The following is a 26,908-nucleotide window of genomic DNA, read 5'->3' as shown; positions in this document are numbered from 1 at the left end:
GAAGGTGCTTCGGACTACCATACCACGGGAGGCTGCAAAGTTTACGCATCGCTGGCCGTTATCATTCGATACGGCGTGCAGGTTGTTTCACCCGATTACCGGTCTGTACATTTCCTCCCTTCCTACCTGCACGTTCATGTCGCCGACAACGGTTTTCACGTTACGCGGCGAGCAACCATCGTATGTTTGCTCCAACTGCGCGTAGAACACTTCTTTCTCGTCTTCAGGTCTCCCTTCGTGTGGGCAGTAGACGTTGATGATGCTGAAGTTAAAGAAACGGCCCTTAACTCTCAACATGTCCATTAGGGTGGGGCTAATTTTAAAAAATGTCTCCGGAATATGATTTCCCATGTGGAAAGTGATCCACTAGTCGAAATAAGTGAGCTGTACAAAAATGAGCGATTTCGTTTGACATTTAGGGGTGGCGCAAAGGGTTTAAGTAAAATTTTTACTAGAACAAACCTCCAAAAAAAATTTCAAAATTAATTTTCAAACATAACATTTCTAGACTAAATCGGTGATTTTAGAACCCGATTCGGCCAAATTTGTGCTCAAAATTGCGATATCTCCAATGGCTTCCAAGAAATTTGAAAAAATGTCATATTTTGGTATCTAACCCAAAAAATACCAAAATACGACATATTTTTTCTAATATCTCAGAAACCAGTAGAGATATCGCAATTTTGAGCACAAATTTGGCCCAATTGGGTTCTAAAATCACCGATTTAGTCTAGAAATGTTATGTTTGAAAATTAATTTTGAAATTTTTTTTGGAGGTTTGTTCTAGGGCGCTGTCCATAAACTACGTAGACTTTTTTTCGGCCATCTCAGACCCCCCCTCCCCCCCCGTAGACTTTTGTTCATACAAAATTTTCGAAATTTGTATGGAGCGTAGACTTTGGCCAGACCCCCCCGTCCCCCCCTAAGAGTCTACGTAGTTTATGGACAAGCCATAGTAAAAATTTTACTTAAACCCTTTGCGCCACCCCTAAATGTCAACCGAAATCGCTCATTTTTGTACAGCTCACTTATTTCGACTAGTGGATCACTTTCCACATGGGAAATCATATCCCGGAGACATTTTTTAAAATAAGCCCCACCCTAATGTCCATCCTTGCGTTGATCGGCTGCCACCCGATCACACGTTGTCGCATCTTGCCCAACACTATGAATCCTGTTCCTAGTTCATTGAGCATGATGCCCGCTTTTCCACACTTTCTGTCCAGTCCAACAAAGTTCCTGCAACGCCACGATGTCGAAGTTGCGGGGATGTAGTTCGCCGTAAATTATCCTGTCACAACCTGCGAAACCTAGTGACTTGAAATTCCATGTTCCAAGTTTCCAATCGTAGTCCTTATTTCGTTTGCCAACTGTACATATTACATACATACATTTATTTGGAATCGTAGAGCGCTATCGACTGAAAACTCTGTATAACCAGGGAAGTTTTTCGGCTTCGCAGTCATCAAACGCAATCAAACGACTAAATATCGTTCTTCATCCGACGTTTCGGTGTTTATTACACCTTCTTCAGGGAATTCTACAATTAAAACGAGACATCATAAGCTAATTATAATAAACTAAATAACATTAGACCTCACAGAACTTGCAATCGTTCTCGTTTTGTGGGCTCGGTTTTAGCATGATCCGTCTAAAATTTCCAAAAAAGTGTTGGCAAAAATCCTACAAAAATTATAAAATGACTTTTACACATTTTTACACATTTTCTACCACTTGACATACTCTCTGAACAACAAAAAAAACGTTTTTTTAAAAATATCTGAATTCGGAAACACCTTCACTATCCAACCAACGGTCATTTTGTTCATGTAACGATGGTGGATATTGTTTGGACAAATTGTGGGAAATAAGTGGAGGTAACTGGTGTGGATCTAATCTTTTAGCTATTCGTGTGTTTGGTGTGTGGTGGTGTTTCTTGAGTTGGACTGTTGATTTTTGAGTGTGTGTAAGATTCCTACATACATTGAACTTAAACTGTCAATGTCAGATCTCTTGTTTACTGTACGGGGAGTGTTTATGATGCTACATACTTCTAGGATTGGTAGGGCTGACTGTCTTCTATGTTGATCCAATATTGTTGTTTTTTCCAGGTCGAACCTATGATCGTGTTCTATGCTGTGTTGAAGTAAAGCGGTCTTTTCCTTCAACCGTTCCAGCTCGTACTCCGTCGTCGCATCGTTGTTGCCGTTGTTACGCAGTGTCTCTAGCTGATTCATCGTTGTACGGTGGCTGCTGAGTCTCTGCTTCAGTAAGGTTGTTGTTAACCCGACATAGCTCGCATCGCAATCGTGGCAAGGAATGCGATATATAACATTGTTTCTCATTTCCATCGGTACGGTGTCTTTCATGTTGTTGAACATCCTCCTGGTGGTGTTCTCGTACCGCGGTGCCAGTGTGATGTTGGGAAGTACGGCTTCAAATGACTTTCTCAAACGTTGAGTAAGGTCATTCACGAACAGCATCGGTTTGTAGATGGTCAGTGTTTCATTCACGGTTGTGTTGATTGACGTTCGATTCGTGTTTCTGCTCAGAAGTCGATGACGAAGCGATGTAGGGTAATGATTGATCCGGAGGGTTTCGTCAATGATTTGGTTGGCTGTTTCTCGGGGAGCATTAGTGGTAAACTCTCGGACTCTGTGAATGAAGTTCGTGACGGTGTTCATTTTCAGGTGTAGTGGATGTCCTGATAGGTAGTCCACTAGACGACCAGACGCCATGGGCTTACAGTACCATTCTGTTCGAATCGTTTGGTCGTGTTTTCGCACTAGAGTCATATCCAGGAAGGGGATTTTCCCATCCTGCTCCATTTCACATGTGAATTGGATGTTTGGATCAAAGCTGTTGAAAATGTTGAGTACCTCTGCTATCTTGTCCGGTGGGAGGGCAAGAATCAAATCGTCAACATATTTCTTTAGAACCGGAACTGGGCAGTCAATCTTCCCGACGACGTTATCAAGAAGAGACTCCATCACCAGATCTGCTACTGCGGGGGACAGGGGACTACCCATCGCGGTTCCAAAGATCTGCTTGTAATACTTCCCTTTGTATGAAAAGTAATTACATCCTAGACAGAACTCGACTATCTCTAGGAACAGATCTAAGCATATGTCCGTATTCTCTCTGATCTCCTGCCACCTTTCAATCACGGTTCTAGACACCAGGTCACGTGGGATGCACGTGAACAGTGACGTAACGTCGAATGAGACTAGAACATAGTTGTCTGGCAACCTCACCGAGTTGATGAAGCTGCAGAACGAAAACGAATCCCTTATGTTGTAGCTACTGTTGATTGACGCCTGGAGTATCTTTCCAATGTATTTGGACAGCATGTACGTTGGCGCTCCTATATTGGATACCACTGGCCTAAGTGGCATGTTTTGTTTGTGTACCTTCGGCAATCCATATATCCTGGGACATTGCGCTGCGTTTGTTTTGAGCTGGTATGCCGTTTTGCCATCAATCAGCGAAAGACTCCGAAGTCTGGACACGATGTTGTTGTTCATTCGTTGATAGCCCGACGTTGGATTCGCTGCAGTGACTTCGTAGGTGTGTTGGTCTGCTAGCATTTCCCGCATTTTGGAATCGTAGTCCTTCTCATACAGCAATACTGTTTGCTTGCCTTTATCAGATTCAACAATCACCACATCGGGATTGTCTTTGATGTCATTACCCTACATCGCTTCGTCATCGACTTCTGAGCAGAAACACGAATCGAACGTCAATCAACACAACCGTGAATGAAACACCGACCATCTACAAACCGATGCTGTTCGTGAATGACCTTACTCAACGTTTGAGAAAGTCATTTGAAGCCGTACTTCCCAACATCACACTGGCACCGCGGTACGAGAACACCACCAGGAGGATGTTCAACAACATGAAAGACACCGTACCGATGGAAATGAGAAACAATGTTATATATCGCATTCCTTGCCACGATTGCGATGCGAGCTATGTCGGGTTAACAACAACCTTACTGAAGCAGAGACTCAGCAGCCACCGTACAACGATGAATCAGCTAGAGACACTGCGTAACAACGGCAACAACGATGCGACGACGGAGTACGAGCTGGAACGGTTGAAGGAAAAGACCGCTTTACTTCAACACAGCATAGAACACGATCATAGGTTCGACCTGGAAAAAACAACAATATTGGATCAACATAGAAGACAGTCAGCCCTACCAATCCTAGAAGTATGTAGCATCATAAACACTCCCCGTACAGTAAACAAGAGATCTGACATTGACAGTTTAAGTTCAATGTATGTAGGAATCTTACACACACTCAAAAATCAACAGTCCAACTCAAGAAACACCACCACACACCAAACACACGAATAGCTAAAAGATTAGATCCACACCAGTTACCTCCACTTATTTCCCACAATTTGTCCAAACAATATCCACCATCGTTACATGAACAAAATGACCGTTGGTTGGATAGTGAAGGTGTTTCCGAATTCAGATATTTTTAAAAAAACGTTTTTTTTGTTGTTCAGAGAGTATGTCAAGTGGTAGAAAATGTGTAAAAATGTGTAAAAGTCATTTTATAATTTTTGTAGGATTTTTGCCAACACTTTTTTGGAAATTTTAGACGGATCATGCTAAAACCGAGCCCACAAAACGAGAACGATTGCAAGTTCTGTGAGGTCTAATGTTATTTAGTTTATTATAATTAGCTTATGATGTCTCGTTTTAATTGTAGAATTCCCTGAAGAAGGTGTAATAAACACCGAAACGTCGGATGAAGAACGATATTTAGTCGTTTGATTGCGTTTGATGACTGCGAAGCCGAAAAACTTCCCTGGTTATACATTTATTTGTTCAACATCACATTTAAGACAATACATAATCAACAATAGCACGCCACAATACTCGGTTTGTGGCTGCCGCTCTCCATCCTCGGTCGCGCCCAATGCCCGCCAGATCACGTTCCACCTGGTCCGCCCATCGTGCTCTCTGCGCTCCACGCCTTCTTGCGTCAACCGGATCAGTTGCAAACACCAGCTTTGCAGGGTTGTTGTCCGGCATTCTTGCAACATGCCCTGCCCACCGTATCCTTCCGGCTTTGGCCACCTTCTGGATGCTGGGTTCGCCGTAAAGTGCAGCGAGCTCGTGGTTCATACTTCTCTGCCACACACCGATCTCCTGCACACCGCCGAAGATCGTCCTTAGCACGCGTCGCTCGAAAACTCTGAGTGCTTGCAGGTCCTCTTCGAGCATGGTCAATGTCTCGTGTCCGTAGAAGACCACCGGTCTTATTAGCGTTTTGTACATGGTGCATTTGGTACGGGAGTGAATCTTTTTCGACCGCAGTTTCTTCTGGAGCCCATAGTAGGCCGACTTCCGCTGATGATGCGCCTTCGTATTTCACAGCTCACGTTATTGTCAGCCGTTAGTAAGGAACCGACGACGACCTCGAAAGTATCCCCGTCTATCGTAACATTGCTGCCACGGCTTGTCCTGTCTCGCTCAGACCCACCTACCAGCAGGTACTTAGCCGCATTCACCACCAGTCCAACCTTTGCTGCTTCACGTTTCAGGCGGGTGCACAGCTCTGCCACCGTTCCAAATGTTCTGGCAATAATGTCCATATCGTCCGCAAAATCGTGAAAATCGTTCCCCAGCTGTTGAGCCCGGCTCGTCGCATCACACCTTCCAGAGCGATATTGAAGAGTAGGCATGAGAGTCCGTCACCTTGTCGCAGTCCCCGGCGAGATTCGAATGAGCTGGATAGTCCACCCGAAACCCTTACGCAGTTTTGCACATTGTCCATCGTTGCTTTAATCAGTCTAGTCAGCTTCCCAGGTAAGCCGTTTTCGTCCATGATTCTCCATACCACTGCGCGATCGATGAACAGGTGATGCGTTGGGACCTGGTATTCACGGCATTTCTGGAGCATTTGCCGTACGGTGAAGATCTGGGCCGTCGATGAAACCGGCTTGATAACTTCCCACGAACTCATTCATTTTAGATGACAGACGACGGAAGATGATCTGGGATAGCAATTTGCAGGCAGCATTCAAAATAGTGATCGCCCTGATGTTCTCACATTCCAAATGGTCGCCTTTCTTGTGAATGGGGTAGATTACTCCTTCCTTCCACTAGATGTTTGGTTTCCCAGATCCGGACTACCAGCCGATGCAGACAGGTGGCAAGCTTTTCTGGGCCCATTTTGATGAGTTCAGCTGCGATACCATCCTTACCAGCTGCTTTGTTGGGTTTGAGCTGGTGAATGACATCCTTAACTTCCCTCAGCGTGGGAGTTGGTTCATTTCCGTCCTCCGCTGCACTGGAGTCGTCGTTTCCTCCATTGCCATGGGCTCCCGTGCCTACGTTCTCCACGCCCTTCAGGTGCTGATCGAAGTGCTGCTTCCACCTTTCGATCACCTCACGTCCGTCCGCCAAGAGGCCTCCGTTTTTATCCCTGCATATTCTGGCTCGCGGCATGAACCCGTTGCAGGATGCGATGAGCTTCTGATAGAACTTTCGTGTTTCTTGGGAACGGCACAGCAGTTCGATTTCTTCGCACTTCATTTCTTCCAGGCGGCGTTTTTTTCTCCCGAAAAAAGCGGGTCTGCTGTTTCCGCTTCTGTTTGTAACGTTCCACGTTCTGTCGGGTCCCTTGCTGCAGCATTACCGCCCTCGCTGCGTTTTCTCCTCCAAAACCGTTCTGCACTCTTCGTCGAACCATTCGTTCCGTCGATTCCGTTCCACGTACCCGATGGTGATCTCGGCTGCGTCGTTGATGGCTGCTTTCACTGTACTCCAGCAGTCCTCTAGAGGGGCCTCATCGAGCTCGCCCTCGTCTGGCAACGCGCTTCGAGATTCTGCGCGTATACTGAGGCGACATCCAGTTGCTTCAGTCGCTCTAGGTTGTACCGTGGCGGTCGCCGGTACCGTACATTGTTGATGACGGAAAGTTTGACCATCACCAGATAGTAGTCGGAGTCGATGTTGGCGCCACGATAGGTCCTGACGTCGATAATGTCGGAGAAGTGCCGTCCGTCAATCAGAACGTGGTCGATTTGAGATTCCGTCTGCTGTGGTGATCTCCAGGTGTAACGATAAGGGAGGCTGTGTTGGAAAAAGGTGCTACGTATGGCCATGTTCTTGGAGGCGGCGAAACAAATGAGTCGCAGGCCATTTTCGTTCGTCTGCTGGTGGGCGCTGAACTTATCAATCGTCGGTCTGAATTCCTCCTCCTGCCCTATCTGAGCTTTTAAATCTCCTATGATGATCTTGACGTCGTGGCTTGGGCAGCGATCGTATTCGCGTTCGAACTGCGCGTAAAATGCGTCCTTGTCATCATCAGTACTTCCGGAGAGTGGGCTGTGCACGTTTATTATGCTGAAGTTGAAGAATCGGCCCGTGATCCACAACTTGCACATTCATTCGTCGATCGGCCTCCAACCGATCACGTGCCTCTGCATATCACCCATCACTATGAAAGCTGTTCCCAGCTCGCGTGTGTTGCCGCAGCTCTGGTAGATGGTATGATTACCTCTAAACGTTCGCACCATGGATCCTGTCCAACACACCTCCTGCAGTGCTACGATGCCGAACCCGCTGTTCTTGAGAAGATCGACGAGTATGCGGGTGCTCTACGTAAATCGGCAGTTCCACGTACCGAGTTTCTAATCGCAAGTCCTTTTTGTTCGCTGGGGTCGTTGCCGTTGGTCTATTATTCTGTTGCTGATTTTCCGTTACGATGGTTTTTTTACGGCTGGCTTGTAGGGCCTGACACCAACCCCCTACTTTCCGGAGGATCATAGTGCACAGTTGAGCCTAGATTCCTTCCCTGGCACTCGGATGTAGATCAGCCGCACCTAACATGGGGATCAGACGCTGTTGTGAGCCGCTCCTCCTGGAGAACAGATGCTCAGGTTTGCCGAAGCAAACCCCCCCTTCCCTGTCAGCCTACGACCAAAGTTCCCACCGGGGTTGATTATCCGATCTTTCCTAAGGTTGCTCATAGTTTCCGGCCGGTACCACGAGGAGGTAGGGATAGGAGTTGCTGGACAGAGGCTAGTGGATCACAATGGGATCTGAATTGCGCAGCATATCTAGCGTTTACCGTGCCACTCGCACCAGGTGCATAATTGTAATCTAACGCTACTAAAACTTTGCAAAACTTGGTTAATTTCAGCGAAACGGGAAAAGAAGTTTCGAAAATTTTAAAGAGGCATAATAAGTAATGACTCACCCTTTTCGATGAAATCTATACATTCTTCCGCAATGTTTGGTTAATTAAGTGCAAATTGAGTCAGATCCCCTTTGCTCCATAAATCAAAGGAGCTTTGCATGAGCTAGAAATCTTATTACCGTCAATTATGAAATTTACTTCGACAATTGCTGACCCCGAAAATCCGCTGAGCAAGAATTCAATCCTCCTAATGAAAGATCCCGATCCAGCTGACAGCGATTGCGCTGAGTCTAGTTCTATTTGCATTCCCAATGATGACCCACCCCGATCGACAAGGGAACCTTTCGATAAATTATCAAAATTTATATCCCTCGAAGCATTGTCGGGGTCAGATACAACTGGTGTAGGTATGAGTATTCTGGAGGTCATTTCTCAATGGGACCGGGAGTGCAAACTCATCGAACCCGCCGTCGTATGTCGAGATTTTTTATCACTTTGGTCGGGTCAGCCTGCGATAGCCCCTGGCAGAGCAGACGCACGCATCCCGGAATGGCCATTTGCGGGTGAATGATTCCGGTCCGGCGCGGGACAGTATGGCACCTTTCCGTGTTGGTGTCCCCCTCCGAAATCGTAAAATCGTGGTGATGATGACTGGACCAAATAGTCGGTCGTCGTCGCAGAAGAAAGTCTCTGGGCAAAATGCGAAAGTAATGGTACTGATCCGTAAAATTATTATTATGTGATAAGGTTGCCGAGGGGAAAACAAACGAGATGGTCGTTTGCGATAATTTTGGGAAGCTACCGGGATTTTCGGATGATTCGAGCGGGTTGCATCGGCCAGCCGGCAGTCCATTTGACAAAGCCGGGATTTGGGTTGACCGACCGAGCGATATTTATACCTAAATGGTTGAAATGAATTTAAATTGAATAGTTAAGGATTGTGATCTGGCCATATTTTAGAGGCGTTGGAGGTTTTAAAACTTTGAAGATAAGTAAGGTTTTCTTAAGGATTTTCTTCAGTTTTTTTGTAATTTGAAGGTTTATTGTGTTTCTGCTTATTTTCTAAGATTTTGTAATTCTGATAGATGGCCTCGAGTATATCTTATTTACTATATAGCTAGAACCCTTAAAAAAACAAAAAAAATTATGATATGTAATCAGAGCCGTGGCGTGGTCCTATAGCGCCCTTGGTAAGCATCCAGATAGGCGCCCCACGATAATTGGACATTGTTGATTTGCAGAATTTTGCAGTAATCCATTTTTTAAAGTATCCCCAAAACTTGAATTTTAGTGTTTCAAAAAAAAAACCCTTTCGATATTTTTTTTTATTTTTTCATTCGTGTATTTCTTTAGGAATTTCAACGGAAGTCGCCAAAGAATTTTCCCAAAATTCCTTCAAAAACCTAACAGTCTATTTTTTTACAAATCTATAGATGATTTTAAAAAAAATCTCTGGAAGAATTCCTGGAGGAATTCTCAGAATTACTGAGGAAATCTTTCGAATGGTTTAGTAAACCTTAAAGATATGTTTGCAGGAATCTATTTACGAAATTCTAAAGGAAACGCATAAAAATTTCTAAAAGAAATACATTATTGATTTTCCAGGAAAAATGTAGGAAAAAATTTGGAAATAGATGTGTTGAGAAATGAAAATATTAACCCCTAGATGAATTTTTGGAGAAATCTGTGGCGGAATTTTCTTCCAAATTTAACCTTGAATGATTAATTTGCAGAAATTTTTTAGGAAAACATGGAAAATTCTCTAATAAAACCTTTGAAGAAAAATCGGGAGATATCCATTGACGAATTTCTGAATAAATTCCCAGATAACTTTCTGAAAGCCTCTCTGGAGGAATTTCCTAAGAAATCCTTCGAGAAATTTCGAGAGGAATCACCAGAAGGGTTTTTGATTTGATTTTATTTTTAAAGAATCCCTGGAGAAGTTTCTGTGAGAATTCGAGGAGAAATTCTTTGAGAATTTTTCAAGGAAATCCTTAGAGTAATCCGAAAGAATCTTTACAATATTCTCTGAAAGAAACCCAGCGAGAATTTCCGAAAAAATGCTTTGTGAAAGTAATGAAGGAATCCCTGGAATATTTAATTTATTGTTACATAGGATATAAAGATAAAAAAATCACTGGTAGTTCCTTGGGTGAATACGACTTGAATGGTTACTCCTAGATTTACAAGAGTTTAAGCATTAAAAACATTTACTGGAAATAACAGTTGTATGAACTGAATGAGCACCATTTAAATATTTTCCATTTAGGGGAGCGGATCTGGTGTGATGGTTAGAACGCTTGACTATCACGCCGAGGACCTGGGATCGAATCCCACTCCCGACAGACTCACAAAATGTGGGTTCTTCCTTCGGAAGGGAAGTAAAGCGTGGGTCCCGAGATGAACTAGCCTAGGACTAAAAATCTCGTTAATACAGATAAAAAAAAATTCCATTTAAAATACTTTTTGTCAACATGGTCAACACTTTAAAATATTTAAATGAATGCGAAGGAAATCCTCGGAATTAACCTCGAGACATTCCCCAGTGAGAATATTTGAGAATTTTCGAAGAGAAACTTTTCAAAGTGTGAAATCTGGATAGCATTCAAGAAAACAATAGCATCATCTGCCTTTAGGCCTTGGCGGGGGCCAACCTGGCCAACCACACGCTACGGCTCTGTATGTAATGCACTTTGACAAAAGCTTTGATGGATCAACTTCTTATTTCACGATGCTATGGTCCAATCATAAGCCAAAGCTGTAATGGGTTTTGTTTCTGTCTGCACCATATTACCGATAAATACAAGTTCAAGGGTCTTAAATGTATTGAACATTTTTGGCGGAGATATTAAAAGATCCAACGCTCATAAATATTAATTCTATTGATAAGCACCGTTAAATGAAACTAAAGAAATCAAGAAAGATTACGTCTTTTATCAAATAAAATCATCGTTCAAAAGAGACCAACCTGCCCTCAGTTAGAGAGTAAACTCAAATCTCCGTCACCCGTTCACATCCAAAAACTAGAAAGGCACGACAAAGTGCCCAAATTGAAATAATTAAATAAACCTCTTACAAACTTAAATTTGTTAAATGAAACCGATATCCTTCGCCTTTGCTTTTACCAACCCACCAGCTCCCTCCAAAATGGGCATCACAAATGGTCTTCTTATGAGGGAGCATTCATAAACCACGTAGACTTTTTGAGGGGAAGAGGGGGTCCGGCCAAAGTCTACGCTCCATAAAAATTCTAAAATTTTTGAATGGACGAAAGTCTACGAGAGGGGAGGGAGGGGTCTGAGGTGGCCAAAATTTGGTCTACGTGATTTATTAACAGCCCCTGAGTGAGTGGTTGTGTATCGGGTCCAGGCAGAATGTGATTTCACTCCACCTTCAACCACCGCCCCACCGCAAGGCCAGCGCTCGCCCAAAGAGGATCGGATTTTTGCCTTTTGCTTACTTTGGTTCCACAGAAAATTGAGGGGACACAAATCCGATACTGAGTTGGTCGTTGCATTACGTTTTTGCCGTTCGAATTGACCATGTTCTGGCAGAGGCCATGATGCCAAGGGTGGGAGAATGGTGAATACAGGATCGAAATGGACACTATTGATGCGAAAGTATTTACTGCTGGACCAGCTAGAGGGTTGGTTAGATTTCGGTGCATGCATTCTAGATAAGCATGGTAAGGACCGCGTTAACCAAGTAAAGTAATTTGGAGTTACATAATTTATAACGGAAAGTTTGTGTTTATCGTCCTATTTTTTTTATTCCTCCTGAAATTTCTTAAAAGGGTTCTCTTAAAATCTTCAAAGAATCCTCCAAAGAATCTTTCAGGGATTTGAAAATATACAGGGATATTCTTTCCCAAAATCTTCCATACATTCGTTTAGAATATTTCTTTCAGAAATTCTCCCATATTCCCCATGTGAAATTCTTGTAGTAATTCTTTCAGAAAATGTTCAAGGAATTCTTTTAGAAAAGCCTGCAGGAATATCTTCTACGGAGTAGTTCAGAAATTCTGCAGATATTCCATCATAAATGCTTCCAAGAATTCTTCCACAAATTTCATCGGCAGTTCCATCAAAGTTTTTTTCAAGGATTTCAAAAACAACTACCAGAGAATCCTTCAATCATTTCTGTAAGAGTTTCCTTAAAATCTTCTACAAGTTAATACCTTATAGAATACCTTAGTATAACTTCCTTGAGTTCCTTTAAAAATTTCACCAGTAATTCAGAAGTTTCTACGGAGTTCACTTAATTTAGAGTTTTCTTCAGAAATTTCGTCAAGGATTACCCTAAAAAGCTTACCATATAATAAGAACTTCTTTCAGATTTTTTTTCTTTTTTTTTACCCTCGGGGTTATTTAAAAGTATTCATTCATTAATTACTACAGTGAAAATTAAATCTACCAAAGACTCCTCAAAACAATCCTCCAAAGTTTCTTTCAAAAATTCTGCCAGTGATTCCATAGCATTCTTTAAAACGGCCAAGGATTTATGAAGATTTCCTCCAAAGTTTCCCTAAGAAGTTCTTCCAGTGAGTTCTAAAGAAACTCTTCCATGAATTCTTCCTCGAATATCTTCTACAGATTCGTTAAAAAATTATTTCATGAATTCTATCAGAAATGTCATCATCATTATAAAATCTTTCAAGGAGTGCTTCAGACATTTATCTAAGATCAAAAATCCTTCTAGGGATTCCTACAGAAAATCTTCCAATGATTTCTTCAGAAAACCCACCAGGCATTCATTAAGACCTTTTTTTAGAGAATTCATCAATACTTTCTTCACAGATTCATCTAGAAATATCCCCAAAAGGTTTTGTTAAGGAAACCAGTTCAAAAATTGCTTTTTAGAGATTTCTCATTTTTTTTCGAATTAGTCCTCTGGAAAATCATCCACAAATTTCTTTTGCAATTGTTTCATGGATGCCTTAGAAAATCCTCTTATAATTTCCAAAAACCTTCTATAGCTTCCATCAGAAGTTTTTGCAAGGGTTCTACAAGATATTTTTTTCTAATATTTTGCTCAAACTGTTTCCGAAATTTGATGAATGAGAAAATAAGAAATGATGAATTCCTCCAGTAATTTCTCTAAAATTTCCTCGTTAAATTCTTCGAGGTTTATCTGAAAAAAAAAACCCTCAGGAGATCTTGCCATAAATTCATTGATCACTTCACTTCATCATTTTTTTTTCTTAGATTCCTCAAAATTTTTCTTCGAGGACTATTTAGGAAGTGGATGGATTTCTTCCAAAATTACTCGATGAAACTCTGTAGAAAATACTCCAGAAATTTCTTTGCAAAGTCTCCAAAGAATTCTTCCTGTAATTCCTCCAGCGATCGTTTGAGAAATTTCTCCACCTTCAGATATTTTTTGAAATGTCTTCAGGAACTTCTTCAAAAAAATTCTTTCGAAGGACTTCAGCATGGCTTGCTAAGATGTCGTAGGTCAACAATGACGGCCAAGCACGACCATGATACTCTCTGTCAACTGCGGTACCGACAGAGGCCGTGAAGCTAAAAGTACCGAAGTCTTCCAAGACTGAAGCCTTTATATTCGCGGGTAGTCCGGAGAGTACGCCAGGCACGATCACTTATACAACAGATAATCGCAGAAGCGTGCCAGGCAATCCTTAACCCTCTAATATCCAAATTTTTGATTTTGATCTAAATATCATTTTTCGTCATCTAAAATCGATTTAAACATGTTTTGGAAGATGATTCTTTTTAATTCTCGAATTCATGAATTTCAGTTTTTGATTTTTCTAATTTTTATTTTTGAACATCCCCACACTTTTATATTTTTCCTGGAAGCCGATTTGGGGAACGGATTTTTTGAGATGAAAACATTTTGAGATTTTATGAATATTGTTGAAATATTATTATTTTAAATTTTTTTCACGGAAAATTTTATTTTCCGTGTAATTTTAAGGAAAATAATTTTAGAGTGTATTCGATTCCCTTAAACTATTAAACAAGGATAGAATGATTTGAGAAAAATTCAAAATATGTTAATTATAGCAGTTCAATACAAAATTAACAATGACTTCTAAAAGGTGACTAAACATCAATTTTTCAATGATTTTTAAAAAATGTAAATACGCTTTAAAATACACCAAAAATAATTTTGAGATATACAGAACAGTCCCAAATATCAGCCAAAAATATAAAAAAATCGATTTTCCACGAAACAAAAATTACAAAAATGCTCAAACTATACCCCGTCTAAAGGCGGGATTGGATATTAGAGGGTTAAAGAAGATGTTATCAGCTGTTGCTCGCTAGACCAGGAGATTTGTTCATTGTTCGAGCTTGAACTTTGCCTGGATCAGGCCCGTGCACAGAAAAGGCGACAAGGGAGGGGTTTTCCTACTTTTGGCACTTTTGGGGCGCCTAATGTATGGAACATCGACAATGGGAGGGGTTTAACCCCCCAAAACCCCTCCCTTGTGCACGGCCTTGGCCTGAATCATAAGGACTTCCTTCGCTGCCGTAGCAGCCACAAACCCTTTGTGTCCAGAATCACCACCTCTGCAAGAGAAGGCCGCCTTGTATCTTAGACTCTTTCGATAAAGTCCGAAAGATGCTCTCTACACTAGAATCCACTAGACCGGTGGATTGCAGCTTTTGATAACTTGGGACTGCAGCTGTTGTAGCGAGCCCAGATGTTTTGTAGGTCCTTCTGGAGCAGTTCGTGCGACTCCAGACGGTTGTCGGGAATCTCAAGTAAGTCAACGTTGGGTACCGCTTGCAGGATAGACACGGCGAGGAAGTGCCCTGGTGTTGGAACTTGCAGATCGGACAGCCCACTCGGCGTGGGCGTCAGCGGAAAGGAGTTGAGGCGCATCTCGATCTGAGCTTACAAGGTTACCATCGTTTCGTAGGCGATGCTGCTGTTGCCTACTGTTTTCAGCAGGTGATTCTTCGCTGGCTTCACGGCGGCCTCCCACTGGCCTCTGAAGTGTGGTGCTCTCGGCGGCATAAATTTCCACCGAATCTCATTCTCGGAGCACCAACTGAAGATCTTGTCTCTGTCGGTACTATTCACCTTCAGCATCCAGTAGACGCGATTGAGCGTATGAGACGCACCCTTGAACGTTGCTGCATTATCCAAGTGCAGCTCGGCGATTTTTCCTCTGCGAGCGACGACACGGCGCGAAGCGCTGCCTGAAATGTAGCCGCTGTATGGTCATCGATGTGTACGGCCTTGGTAGCAAAACAGACGAAGTCCGTAACTTAGGCCTTCGTTGGTGCACGATTGCGGACGGCTGGCTTAATGAAGAACGCTCCACAATAGCCGACGCCACATGCGGACCAAGTAGTGTGAACTTGCTACGAAAGTGGGTATGGCAATGATCAAAGACGGATTTTATTAGGTTTCTGCTGCAGAGAATCCAATATTTCTTACGCAGCCTGGCTAGCAGGAGTTGAGGGCCTGCGTGCCAAGTTTCAACTTTTTTTTATGCATCACGTTGGCAGCAGCTCACTGACATTCAAAATGATCCTCAATAATCCTAAATGATCCTAATACACAAGGAGGATTAAGTGAACGAAACTTATCAGCACAGTCGACAGCGGATGTTTGGCAGAAAGTACGATAGGATGCTTGACAGTCGGAGAGGGTGGAGTTGTGGTGTCGGCCACCGACGCTGATAAGGCCGTTCTGATCGACAAACGGCTTTAGCCACTTCATCGCTGACGGATTCAGAAGGCCGGCTCAGAAGGCCATATTGACGACACCAACCCTCAACTACCTCAAGAGCGTTTTGCATAAGGTCGAAAAGGGTACTGATGCACATACTGACTAACAATGTTAGGTAGTCGTCGACAAAACCATAAGTAGGAAAACCGCTATTATTGAGTTGCCTCAATAGCGTATCTGCTACAAGATTCCACAAAAGTGGTGGTAAGACTCCCCCTTGGGGGCATCCACAAACACTCAATTTCCTAATCGCCGCTTGACGCAATGTCGAGAAGAGATGTCGGATTTCGAGCATTTGGTGAATCCAATTGGAAATCATTGGAGATATACCATGACCCCGTGCGGTTTCCAATATGGTATCGAAAGGCACGTTGTCAAAGGCACTTTCGATATCTAAGCAAACACCCAAGTAGGATTGCTTTTGAGTGAATGCCTCCTCGATATCGTAAACAACTTTGTGTAAAAGAGTCACAGTGAACTTTCCAGATTGGTAAGCATGTTGGTTCACATGAAGAGGCACATTGGCCAGATGAACATCACGGATATGATGATCGACAATGCGTTCTAAGCATTTCAGAAGAAAAGAGATCAAATCGATAGGTCTGAAACTATTTGCTTCTTCATACGACGCACGACCCACTTTCGGAATAAACTTTACAGTAATATCCCGCCAGGATTTGGGAATATACCCTGTAGCAAAACTGCAAACCAGTAGTTTTTTCAAAACATGTTTGAGATAATCAAATCCCTTCTGAAGGAAAAATCCCATCTGCCCCAGGAGATTTGAAAGGAGCAAAGCTATTTAGTGCCCATTCAATCGATTCTTAAGTTATGATACTTCGAGCCGAAGCTAAAGAATCATAACTACAAGAAAAGACATCAGGTTCATCCGAAGATGTCCTCACATCTGGGGAAGTGTATACTGAATAAACATTCCAAAACATCCTCATCAGAGGAAGTGAAATCACCATTTGGCAAGCGAAGTTCGTTCACTTGGAATTCCTTAGATTTTGCGAGGATTATGTTCAACCGACTGGCGCCACTCAAACTGGAAACATTTGTAAAAAGGATTTTCCAGCCGGATCGTTCAGCAGACCGAAGAGCTTTCTGGTAGGCCATGTGAGCCGACCTGAAAGCCTACGATCCAGCCGTCTGTTCCAACTCTTTCTACCTCATTTTCTGAGTTTCGCCAGATCAGAGTTCCACCAAGGGGTTCCTCTTGTGGTCTTCACAGACCGCAGAGGGCAAGCTTCTTCAATAGCTTCCATGATGAAGGCCGTTGTAGTATCAACGGCATCATCATCTAAATCACTGAAATCAAATCGGTAAAGAGATCCCAGTTGGTTGACCGGGGGTTCCTGAAATGCAAAGTTTGCGAAGTAACATTCACATGTTCAAAAAAGATGTAGCGATGGTCAGATAAAGATTCTTCATCTGACACATGTAAATTGGTCAGATGTACCTCAGTGTTTTGTAGTTCTGCGGAGGTAGGTGGAGCGACTGCCCCACGTCGAAAATCAGTTGATTGTACTTGTCCGGATCGATGCGGCTTTACGTGGCGCATTCTTGCAAAGATCGAAGATATCGCATACAGAACGCAGTGACACGACGAAGCTTGGAGAAGCTGGAGAAACGGGCGATCTGCTCGCCGTAGAAATCACTTTGTACGACTCCCATCGATACTAAGGGACCTTCCGCCTTAAGCGTCTTCAGTCGGATTTGTCGACGTTAGTATCTTCAGAGCACTGAAACTTCCTAGAAAAGCTGCGTCGACATCAGTGCTGCACTGCATACCATCTTTTTACCAGCTCGCACGTAGCAATTGCTAACAGGAGCCATGCGCTCCCTTGAAGGCGTCGGAGAAGACATGGATTTTGATGGCGTTCGGAAGGAAAACGAATCGTAGAACACGGACTACACCTAGCATGTGCAGCGAGGAGTGAAATTTATATCATTCCAGTTTGATCAAGAGCTTGGTTGGAAGCGGTGAATCCCATTTCCCGAGCAAAGGCGGATAACTAAGTGATATCACTTTGATAATAAACTATGTTATCGGTATAATCATCTTGTTATTTTTGTTATCATCTTTTCCAATTGATGATAATCAGATGATAACAAATTTAGTTATCAATAATTTTGGTCTATCACGATAACATAAAAATACTAAATAATAACAAAATATGTTATCAGTTTCAAACGCACATTTCAAAGCATTCCCAGAACTGAGGGTCTGGCGGACCTCGAATCTAAAAATAGATTCCGCTTTCCATCTTCAATGCGACTGCAGTACGAAAGCGTAGCCTTAAACCACTCTCCCTCTCACTGAGTCCCGTTGGTATAGGGGCTATCGGCTGCGACCGATAATCACTCGATCAGGGTTCGAGACCCACTGGGCGCTATAGTTGAAAACATGGGTTATAGTTATAAGAAACTTTTTTCAACTGCTAACCATGTCGGTAAAGTAGCTTTTTACAATTTTCGTCGATAAAATAGCTCGGAATGATAACTAAATGATAACAAAACCTGTTATCAATCAGCTGTATTTTTTCATGTTGATAACTAAATGTAATATTGAATTAAATATTGTATAACACAATTAGTTATCAACTTGAACTCAATGATAACTTAACTTCTTATCATTTTGGTATTCGTGGAGTAAATTTTAGTTATCATTTTTGTTATGTTGGCTCTTAATTCAACCTAAATGATCACAAACTCAATTATCAAACGAATGATAACCAGGAAACTGAACTTGTTATCATTTTGTTATCCGCCTTTGCTCGGGTTGTATGCTTCTCCGCTGAGCTTCAGCCCACAAGCACTGTGAAGAGTCTTGCAACAACGATGATTGCTTCAAAAATTCATAAAGAACTTCTTTATGTATTTCTTCTAGATGATCCTCCAGACAATTTTCCAAGAACTCCTCTAGAAAAGTCACTATTATTTTCTTCAGAAATTTCTCTATAGATTCTTCCAAAAACCCGTACGTGAATTCTTTCAGAATATTTTCTACAGCTTTCTTCAGCAATGCTTTCAGGGATTAAAAAAATCAAAACTTTGGAACTTCTTCAAAAATTCTTTTAAGGAATCTTCTATGGATTTCTTCCAAAATTGTTCAAGGGATTCCTGCAGAAATCACTCCAAGAAGTTGGTCCCTTTTCCAGATATTTTTCCAGGGCTTCCTTTAGATATTCCCTTTAAAATGTCTCCAAATTTTTTTTTCAAAAACTCTTTTATTGGTTCCTTTTGAAACTCCACCAAGTATTACTTAAGAAATTCTTCCAGGGATTCGTTACCGTGCGGTTAGTTGCGCCAGTCGTCTAAGCGTTTCGTAAGCCTCGGAGTGTGGGTTCAATTTCCGCTCCAGTAATTTAAAATTGTTCGTTAGACAAAAAATTCTCCTCTGGACCACTGGGTGTTTTCCTGTGGTAAGCGTTGTCTCATGTCAGTGATCGTTCAGTCTGTGCAACCTCTGGTTGAAGACGGTGTAGTGTATTTAAAAGTTGTCCGGAAATTTCAACAGGGATTCCTTCAGATATTCTTCAGAAAGATTCTTCCCTAAGTGCTCCCAGTGGTTTATTCATAAAATCTTTCAGAGATTCCTTCAAAAACTCATACAAGAAGTCCACTTGTAATTTGTCCAGGAATGGCTCTGAGTATTGCATTGAAAATAGTCGCAGGAATGTGTCCAAGAATTTCTACATGGATTCATCCATAAAATCCTGCAGGCTATTCTTGCATGACTACTTTCAGTGATCCATGCAGAATTTTCTCCGGATGATCATGCACGTATTCCCCCAGAATTTTTTTCGGAGTTTCCTCTAAGGAATTTTCCATGAATTCTTAAGGGATTTCCACAAGAATTCTTTTAGAAATATCTCAAGAGTGTTTTCCAGGGATATTTATAAAAGCTTATCCAGGCGTTTCTCTAGGTATTTCTCCAACAAATACATTAGGAATTCCACCTGGGATTCTTACAAAATTTCATTGGAGTTTCTTCAGATATTCCTCTAGAGATTTATTCAAGAGTACTTCGTGAAATGTCTTCAGTATCCTTCAGGATTTTTCAGAAATTCCAGTTCAGATTCCTTTCATAGTATGTCCGGAGACTTTTTCAGATGTTTAGGGATTTTATCATTAATTTAAGTAAAGGTTTTCTTAAAAAGTTCAACCACTTAAAATTTCACCAAAAATCCTACAGAGATTCTAAAAACACAGACACCGTCTTCAGCCAGAGGCTGTACAAATTGAACGAAACTTAACACTAGACAAGGAAACGGAGAAGAAACTATTCTCACGCTCGGAGCGGAAATCGAACCTTCACCCCACAGCATGGTGCGATTAGAAGCTTGGTGACCCAAACTGCACGGCTACGAGGTTCTTTAAGGAATTCTTTCAGGAGCTCTTCCAAAAATTCCTAGATAATTCACTTCAGGGATTCTTGCAAAAATTTCCTCAGGGATTCCTGCAGAAGTTTGTACAAGAATAGTTTAAGAAAAGGCTCCTGCGGTTCCGTCACAAATATTTCCTGGTATTCCTTTAGCGATTTCTGCAGGAATTGTTTCACATTTTTCTTTAATGTTTTCTTTTGAAGTTTTCTCAGAAACTGCACAAGACATTTCTGGGAATAGTCTTGAAAGGATCCCTAAGAGGAATTTTAAATAAACCCCTGAAGGTTTGTCTGAAACAATCCTTTTAAGCACTCCTGATGATACCAATGGAGATTCCTAGCAGAATTTCAAAAACTCTTTGGTGTGATTCCTAGAAAGAAAATGTTTAAGCAATTTCTGAAGTTATCACTTGAAGAATTGCTAGATGGATGTCAGGGAGAATACCCGAAGAAACGTCTTAAAATTTCTCCTCAATTACTAGAAAAAAAAACACGAGAAGCTTGTTGGGGGACTCCCAATGTAATTTAAAGAAAAATTTCTTGAGAAATGTTTTGAACCATCTAAAAAAAATGTCTGCAGCAATCCCTGCAGAAATAAAGATAACGGTATTCTTGATGGAATCTTTCAATAAATTTCTGAAGGAAACTTGGAGAATTTTCTGAAGGAATTCTTGGATGATCTGCTGGAGATGTATCTGGTGAAATTATTAGAATAATTTGTTGTACAATTTTCGAGACATTTGCACATAAAAATCCCATACCAGAAGAAATTTCTAAAGGAAATGCTGCAGAAACAAAAAAAAATATTGGAGGAATTATTTAGAGAACCACTAAAGACTTTTCAGGAAAATAAATGAAATTTTTGGAAGAATTTTTGAAAGAATACCTGGAAGAACTGGCGAGCCCTCCACCCACAGGTATTCGTACTAGAATTTCTTGATTTTTATTTTCAAAAAATGCCAAGGAACAGATTCTGAAGTAATTCTGCAGGAAAGACATGGAGAATATTTAGAGAAATGTCTGAAGCATCATCGGAAAAAAAATTCTGAAACTCCTAAAGGAACTGGAGCTGATTATCTGGAGGAATTCTTCGAGAAAATATCGGAAAAAAATACCTGAGAGAATTCCTGAATACATTTATTTACATATCAGCACAAGAAAACACCGCCAAAATACTTAATTCGTGGGTGTCTCTCTTCAGCTTTTGTCACGCCATATATTCTTCGCCAGATAACGCTCCACATGGACCACCCGTTATGCTCTCTGCTCACTGCAATTGCCTTTTTTATAAAGAAACTTTTGGAGAAGTTCCTGAAGAAATCCATAGAGAAGTTCCAAGATTTTTGTAAAATTTTTGGACGTATTCCAGGAGAAATTCTTAAAAACTACTGGAGGGAATACTAATAATACTCTTGGAAGAATTCTTCCAGAGATGTTAGAAGAAATACATGAATGAATTAATGCACGAACTTCTATAGCAATCCTTGAATGAGTTTCCTAATAAATCCCTGAAGGAATCCCAGGAAAAATTTCTGAAGAAACTCGTGGACTAGATGCACATGAAAACTGACTGATTTATTTTCACTGCGATCCAATCAATCATCAGTAGCGACCACATTGAAATTTTCTATTTACCCATGGTAAATAAATGCGTTTGACATTTGTATATTTTGTTTTAATTCTTAAAATCTGGATTAGTGTTTTACGAATGAGCAAGTTCAACCTCTGTTGGATTCGTGATTTTGTACATTATATAATTACATTTGTGTTGTTTCAACACGGTGGACCATATGTAATACGCAAATTGCTTTCAATTTACAAAAAAATGGATTTACGAAACATACTCATTGAGGTTTAAAAAAAACACATAAATATATCTATATCAACATCTGAGCGGGCTGCTTGCTGAGCTAACGCCAAATGCTCGTGGTTTTCAAAATGCTTCCGCAGCTTTTTGTCGATCTTCAATTTACGTGCTGTTTAATTTTCAGTTTTTTTTTTGCTGTGTGCAACTTGCATCCAATATTTGGAGGTTGGCTTGTGTGACACCTATAAAACTAATAAATTTGATTTGGTAAAACCGAAGGCTACTTGTTCTTGATAAAGTGGTAAAATGCGGAATGTATCGTTAATTAACAATAGGAATAGGAATAGGAAGAAGAAGAAAAGGAAGTTGAATAAGGTAGAATGAGTACAAAAAATCCTGAGCTGACTGAGATGGAATCGAACCTGTACTCAATCATTTCCGTCTTACGTAAATTGCTAGCAATGCCACTGAGTGCATGATTTTAATTCATCGCTTGGAGCATCAACTCTTTCTCCCAATGAGCTCTCATTATTTGCATAATTTATTGAAACCTTATCGTTTCTGGTTCGCATCCAAGCAAAAAAAATCCAAAGAGCTAATGCTTTCCTCGTAGATCATTTTTCGACTCAACCTCCACCCAAGAGGGCCAACCATTTTCCGCGTCCATATCCGGCAGCAGGTAAGTCCAGTAAGTATGTGAAACTTTCATAATACGGTTCCCATTTCTATAATCTGTTTACCAGCTTTGGAGATCAACTTTCGCCGCACCGGTGTGGAGTGCTGCAGTTCGGATTTTTTTTCGTCCAGCTCTCCCCACAGTTGGTTGAGCTGGGTTGGATTTGGTTTGAATCCGATTGCTGTGAGCCCTTTGGCTATGGCACTGCTCGCTCGTAGGGATCCAGGGCAGGAACCTTGCCAACTACTGGCATCACGGAGCCAACCGATAACGATTCCCTTTTCACACGTTCCATTGCTGGAATGCTGCTGCCACTGCTGCCGGTACTGATTGTGAACTGTAACGGAATCGTGCAAAAGTTTCCCGGCTCCAGATTCGAGGGTGGCGTAACACTCATTAAAATTTTCATTGCTTTCTCGTTCCCCCGAAGGCAGAAATCAGAGCTGAACCTTTGGATTACTACTCGTTTTTTTTTTCTGTCGGAGGGATTTTTAGCTCTGAATGTATAATGGTATCAACAGCTGACGGTCATCGATGATGGTGTGCCATCGCCGGTTGGAGCCAGTGAGAGCTCAAGGGGATTATACGGACCCATGTCGCTAGGTTAATATTTGATCTGCGTTGAACTGTGGACATTCTTGCAGCGAACCATTCAGCAAATCGAATTGGCGTTCTTGATTAATTTCGTACATCAGTTAGATTTTGACTACGTAAATTAATCGAAGTGAAAACAATTATTCGTCGAATGGTACCGTGCTCGCTTGGGACAATTAGTTTGCCATCCATGCTAGACTACGGAACTGGGGTCTTAGAACTCTGTGTCTCCAGCAGCGTCGAGAACGAACGGTAGGTAAATGTCTCCGGCAAACAAATGGCGCTCATTAGAATAACTAAGAGGATCTGCCAGACGAAGTCGAACTTTTACACGGCCACATCGCTCAGTGACAGAGTTGCCGTTTCAATAGCATCCATCAGCATGGCACCAAGTTGCAAGGTGCTTCATTTGTGCAGACGATTGGAAAGGTAAACTGTTATTTCTATCCACTTGCACGGTTGCAATTCGATTATTAAATGTTCGGAATTGTCACCGAGTTCATCCAACAGTGGTATAACATCAGATGCTAAATGAACCGCTGTTCGATTTAAGTAACTGAAAGGACCGTTAAATATAGATCTACTAGGACTCCCTTCACTAGGAGTCTCTACTAGAAGTCTCGATTGCGTTCTCTACTAGGACAAGGACGGTAATGGTATTCCCATCAGCCAGCGAAAACAGTTTGTATCATACAAGTTTCTACCCATTATGGATATCATCGCAAGCATTTGTTGCTTCACCCGACACGAATGCCCACTTTTGGGTAAAATGTCGTAAATAAATTATAATTTTAGGTGATTTTCGACCGGAATACTACAAGTATACAGATGTTGGCTTTCTCGGTCTAGGGTCAATCTAAACGGCTAGTTTTGGATTACCCGACGTTTCGGCCGGCTTTATTTGGCCTTTATCAAGGGAAAAAGGCCAAATAAAGCCGGCCGAAACGTCGGGTAATCCAAAACTAGCCGTTTAGATTGACCCTAGACCGAGAAAGCCAACATCTGTATAAATTATAATAATAATAATTTGTTGCTTCAAGCAGTCTGATGTCAACAGTATACGGAAGTCAGCCGTACTCCACGGGAACGCACCCTTAGGATATTCGTCGACCTCTCCAGTAATGAATTTGTTTGGACCATCATCAGCTAGAGTCGGATTGAGACCAACTAGTGCCCAACTGGCAGCGCGTCAGGTAATGCCGCAAGAGCTGCCCAAGTTCAACGGTGATCCTCAGAAATGGTCCATCTTCTACAGTTCTTTCAAGAACACGACGGAAGTTTGCGGATATACCGATGCGGAGAATTTGGCCCGATTACAGCGAAGTTTGGGTGGTTCTGCATTAGAAGCCATACGAAGTCGTCTGCTGTTACCAGCAGGGTTGACAATCGTCCTTCTCGTCACCACTGCGTGAAGATAACAATAAAACAATCTTCGTCCGAAAGAACAACGGTGACGATTAGCCTTTTCGTCGCCGACTGCGGGCTTCACGACGAAGCTCAATCATAAATAGTCACACACCAACTTTTTCGTCGTCCTCTTTGTTCCCTGGAAACGAGCGACAACGGGCCAAGTGAACGCCAACTGGAAATAGCTTTTATTGGCGTTTCGGCACTTACGGTGGTGTGAAACCTCACTAGCTCAGTTGGTAAGAGTGCTGGATTGGCAATCTAGAGGTTTGTTGTTTGATTCCAGGTGGAATTATTTTTTTATTAAAATCTTTTTTTTTGTGTGTTGCTGGTGGCAACATTGACTCCGTCGGCTAGATGCACTTGGACGAAGAGCGAAACAAAACGAATGAAGATTTTGTTTTCGTCACGACGCAAGCCCTTCACGACGATTCGCAGGCTTGAATGAGTCATCCGATGTGGAACGAGCAACGATGACGATCTAGTTTTCGTTCTCGTCGTCGACTTTTTTGGTCGTACGGCGACGATTTTCAGCCCTGGTTACCAGTATCAGCTCCATATGTGGTGGATACGCTCCATAAGCTGTATGGAAGACCGGAAATTCCGAACAGTTCGTTTCTGAAGAAAATGTTAAACGTGCCAGCCCTCAAAGCGGAAAACCTGAGTTCGATTGTAGCTTATGCTTTGGCTATTCAGAATTTGGTTGATCACATCATCTTGGTCGACGAACAAGCATATTTGTCGAACCCAATGTTGCAATGTTAGTCGATAAGTTGGCCACATCTCTCAAGATGCAGTGGGGAATCTACAAGCAAGGCGCTGGTTATGTCAACCTGGCGACATTCAACAGTTTCATGGCAGGCCTTATCTCTTCCGTTGCTTGCCAGTCACTCTTCACGGAGACGGAAAACAAGTGCACTGCCGTTCTACGCATAGATCCCATGTTATATGGGATTCCCACATAACATGGGGCAATCGGGCGTAGAACCGCAGTACACACCTACGCGTTCCTGGACGACGGATCATCGTCGAAGTTACTGGAAGAGGCAGTTGCAGTTCTGTTGGAAATTGATGGAAAGCCGGACAACCTTTGGTAAGGATAGACCGGAAAGATCGGCAGACATCAACAGTTATGCGGATGCGAGACCCAGTATAATCATCGGCATTGAGCACGTGTATCTCCTTACTATAGGTAGTAGAGTAAACATACATAGATCCGTGTTGATGAACCCGTTGTATCCAAACGAACTGTCAAAATCTGTATCCAAACGAGCATGACGTCACGATTTGGATAACATCAATGGAGCGCATGACGTCATATTCAACCATCACACTCTTGAAAATTACTAGTTACACGCTTGAAACATTTTAGTCAGCGGTGTCCGCGGATCTATGTTTACTCTACTATCTATACTCCTTACCAGTCTGAAGCTTTACGAAGGTGGAAGAAGTGATCCAGTCGCAAGAAAACTCGTCTCGGTTAATGCATCTATGGAAGTCAGCCGTAAACTCTGTAAGCGAAGGATCCGTAGAACAGCAGAATCTACACGTCAGCCAGGAGATGAGTAGCAATGATCTGTATGATTCGACGAAGAAGTTTTTTGCCGTTTAAGAAGCTGTGGTCACGAAGCACCTTAAGTCCGACGAAGATCAGCGAGCTCGCAGCATATTGGAGGCAACTACAGTTCACCGAGAATCCAGCAGAATCGAGTCTGGTCTGTTGGGGTTAAAGGACAATATCCACTTTCCGGAGAGCTACAAGATGGCGATGAACAAACTCTTAAATAGGATTGGAGAAACGTCTGTCTAGAGATTCGGAGCATCGACAAAGGGTGAACGAGCAGATCAACAGCTACGAGCGCAAGCAGTACATCAGTAAAGCAACACAGGAAGAAATAAGCAGTCTAGATCTTCGACGTGTCTGGTATCTGCCGCTGGGAGAGGTGATCAATCCCAAGAAGCAAGAAAAATTCGGATAGTTTGGGATGCGGCCGCGAAAGACTATGGAGTCTGCTTCAACGATATGCTGCTGAAGGGTCCAGATCTTCCTATCGCTAGTGGACGTTTTGCTGCGATTCAAACAGGGAAAAGTTGCCGTGTGCTCCAACATTCGGGAAATGTTCCTCCGAATCATCATCCGTGATTAGGAAAAATGGTCG

General features: G+C 42.1%; 1 protein-coding gene and 1 long non-coding RNA gene across 2 annotated transcripts; one reads left to right on the top strand and one right to left on the bottom strand.

The window, feature by feature from the left end:
* Positions 1-1,488: 1,488 nt before the first annotated feature.
* LOC134288615 (uncharacterized) lies at positions 1,489-3,678 on the bottom strand. The gene is made up of 2 exons (XM_062853964.1): positions 1,602-3,678; positions 1,489-1,540 (listed from the first exon to the last, which is right to left on the bottom strand). The coding sequence occupies exon 1, from the start codon at positions 3,594-3,596 to the stop codon at positions 1,905-1,907; it is 1,692 nt and encodes a 563-aa protein (XP_062709948.1). The 5' UTR covers positions 3,597-3,678; the 3' UTR covers positions 1,489-1,540; positions 1,602-1,904.
* Positions 3,679-3,691: 13 nt separating this feature from the next.
* Positions 3,692-4,779, top strand: LOC134288614 (uncharacterized). The gene is made up of 2 exons (XR_009998064.1): positions 3,692-4,666; positions 4,728-4,779. It is a non-coding gene; the product is annotated as an uncharacterized LOC134288614 (long non-coding RNA).
* The last annotated feature ends 22,129 nt before the right edge of the window (positions 4,780-26,908 follow it).

The sequence above is a fragment of the Aedes albopictus genome, chromosome 2 (assembly GCF_035046485.1).
Source record: "Aedes albopictus strain Foshan chromosome 2, AalbF5, whole genome shotgun sequence".
Lineage (NCBI taxonomy): Eukaryota > Metazoa > Arthropoda > Insecta > Diptera > Culicidae > Aedes > Aedes albopictus.
Note: the sequence above shows the minus strand (reverse complement) of the source record. Positions and strands in the feature narration are given on the sequence as shown.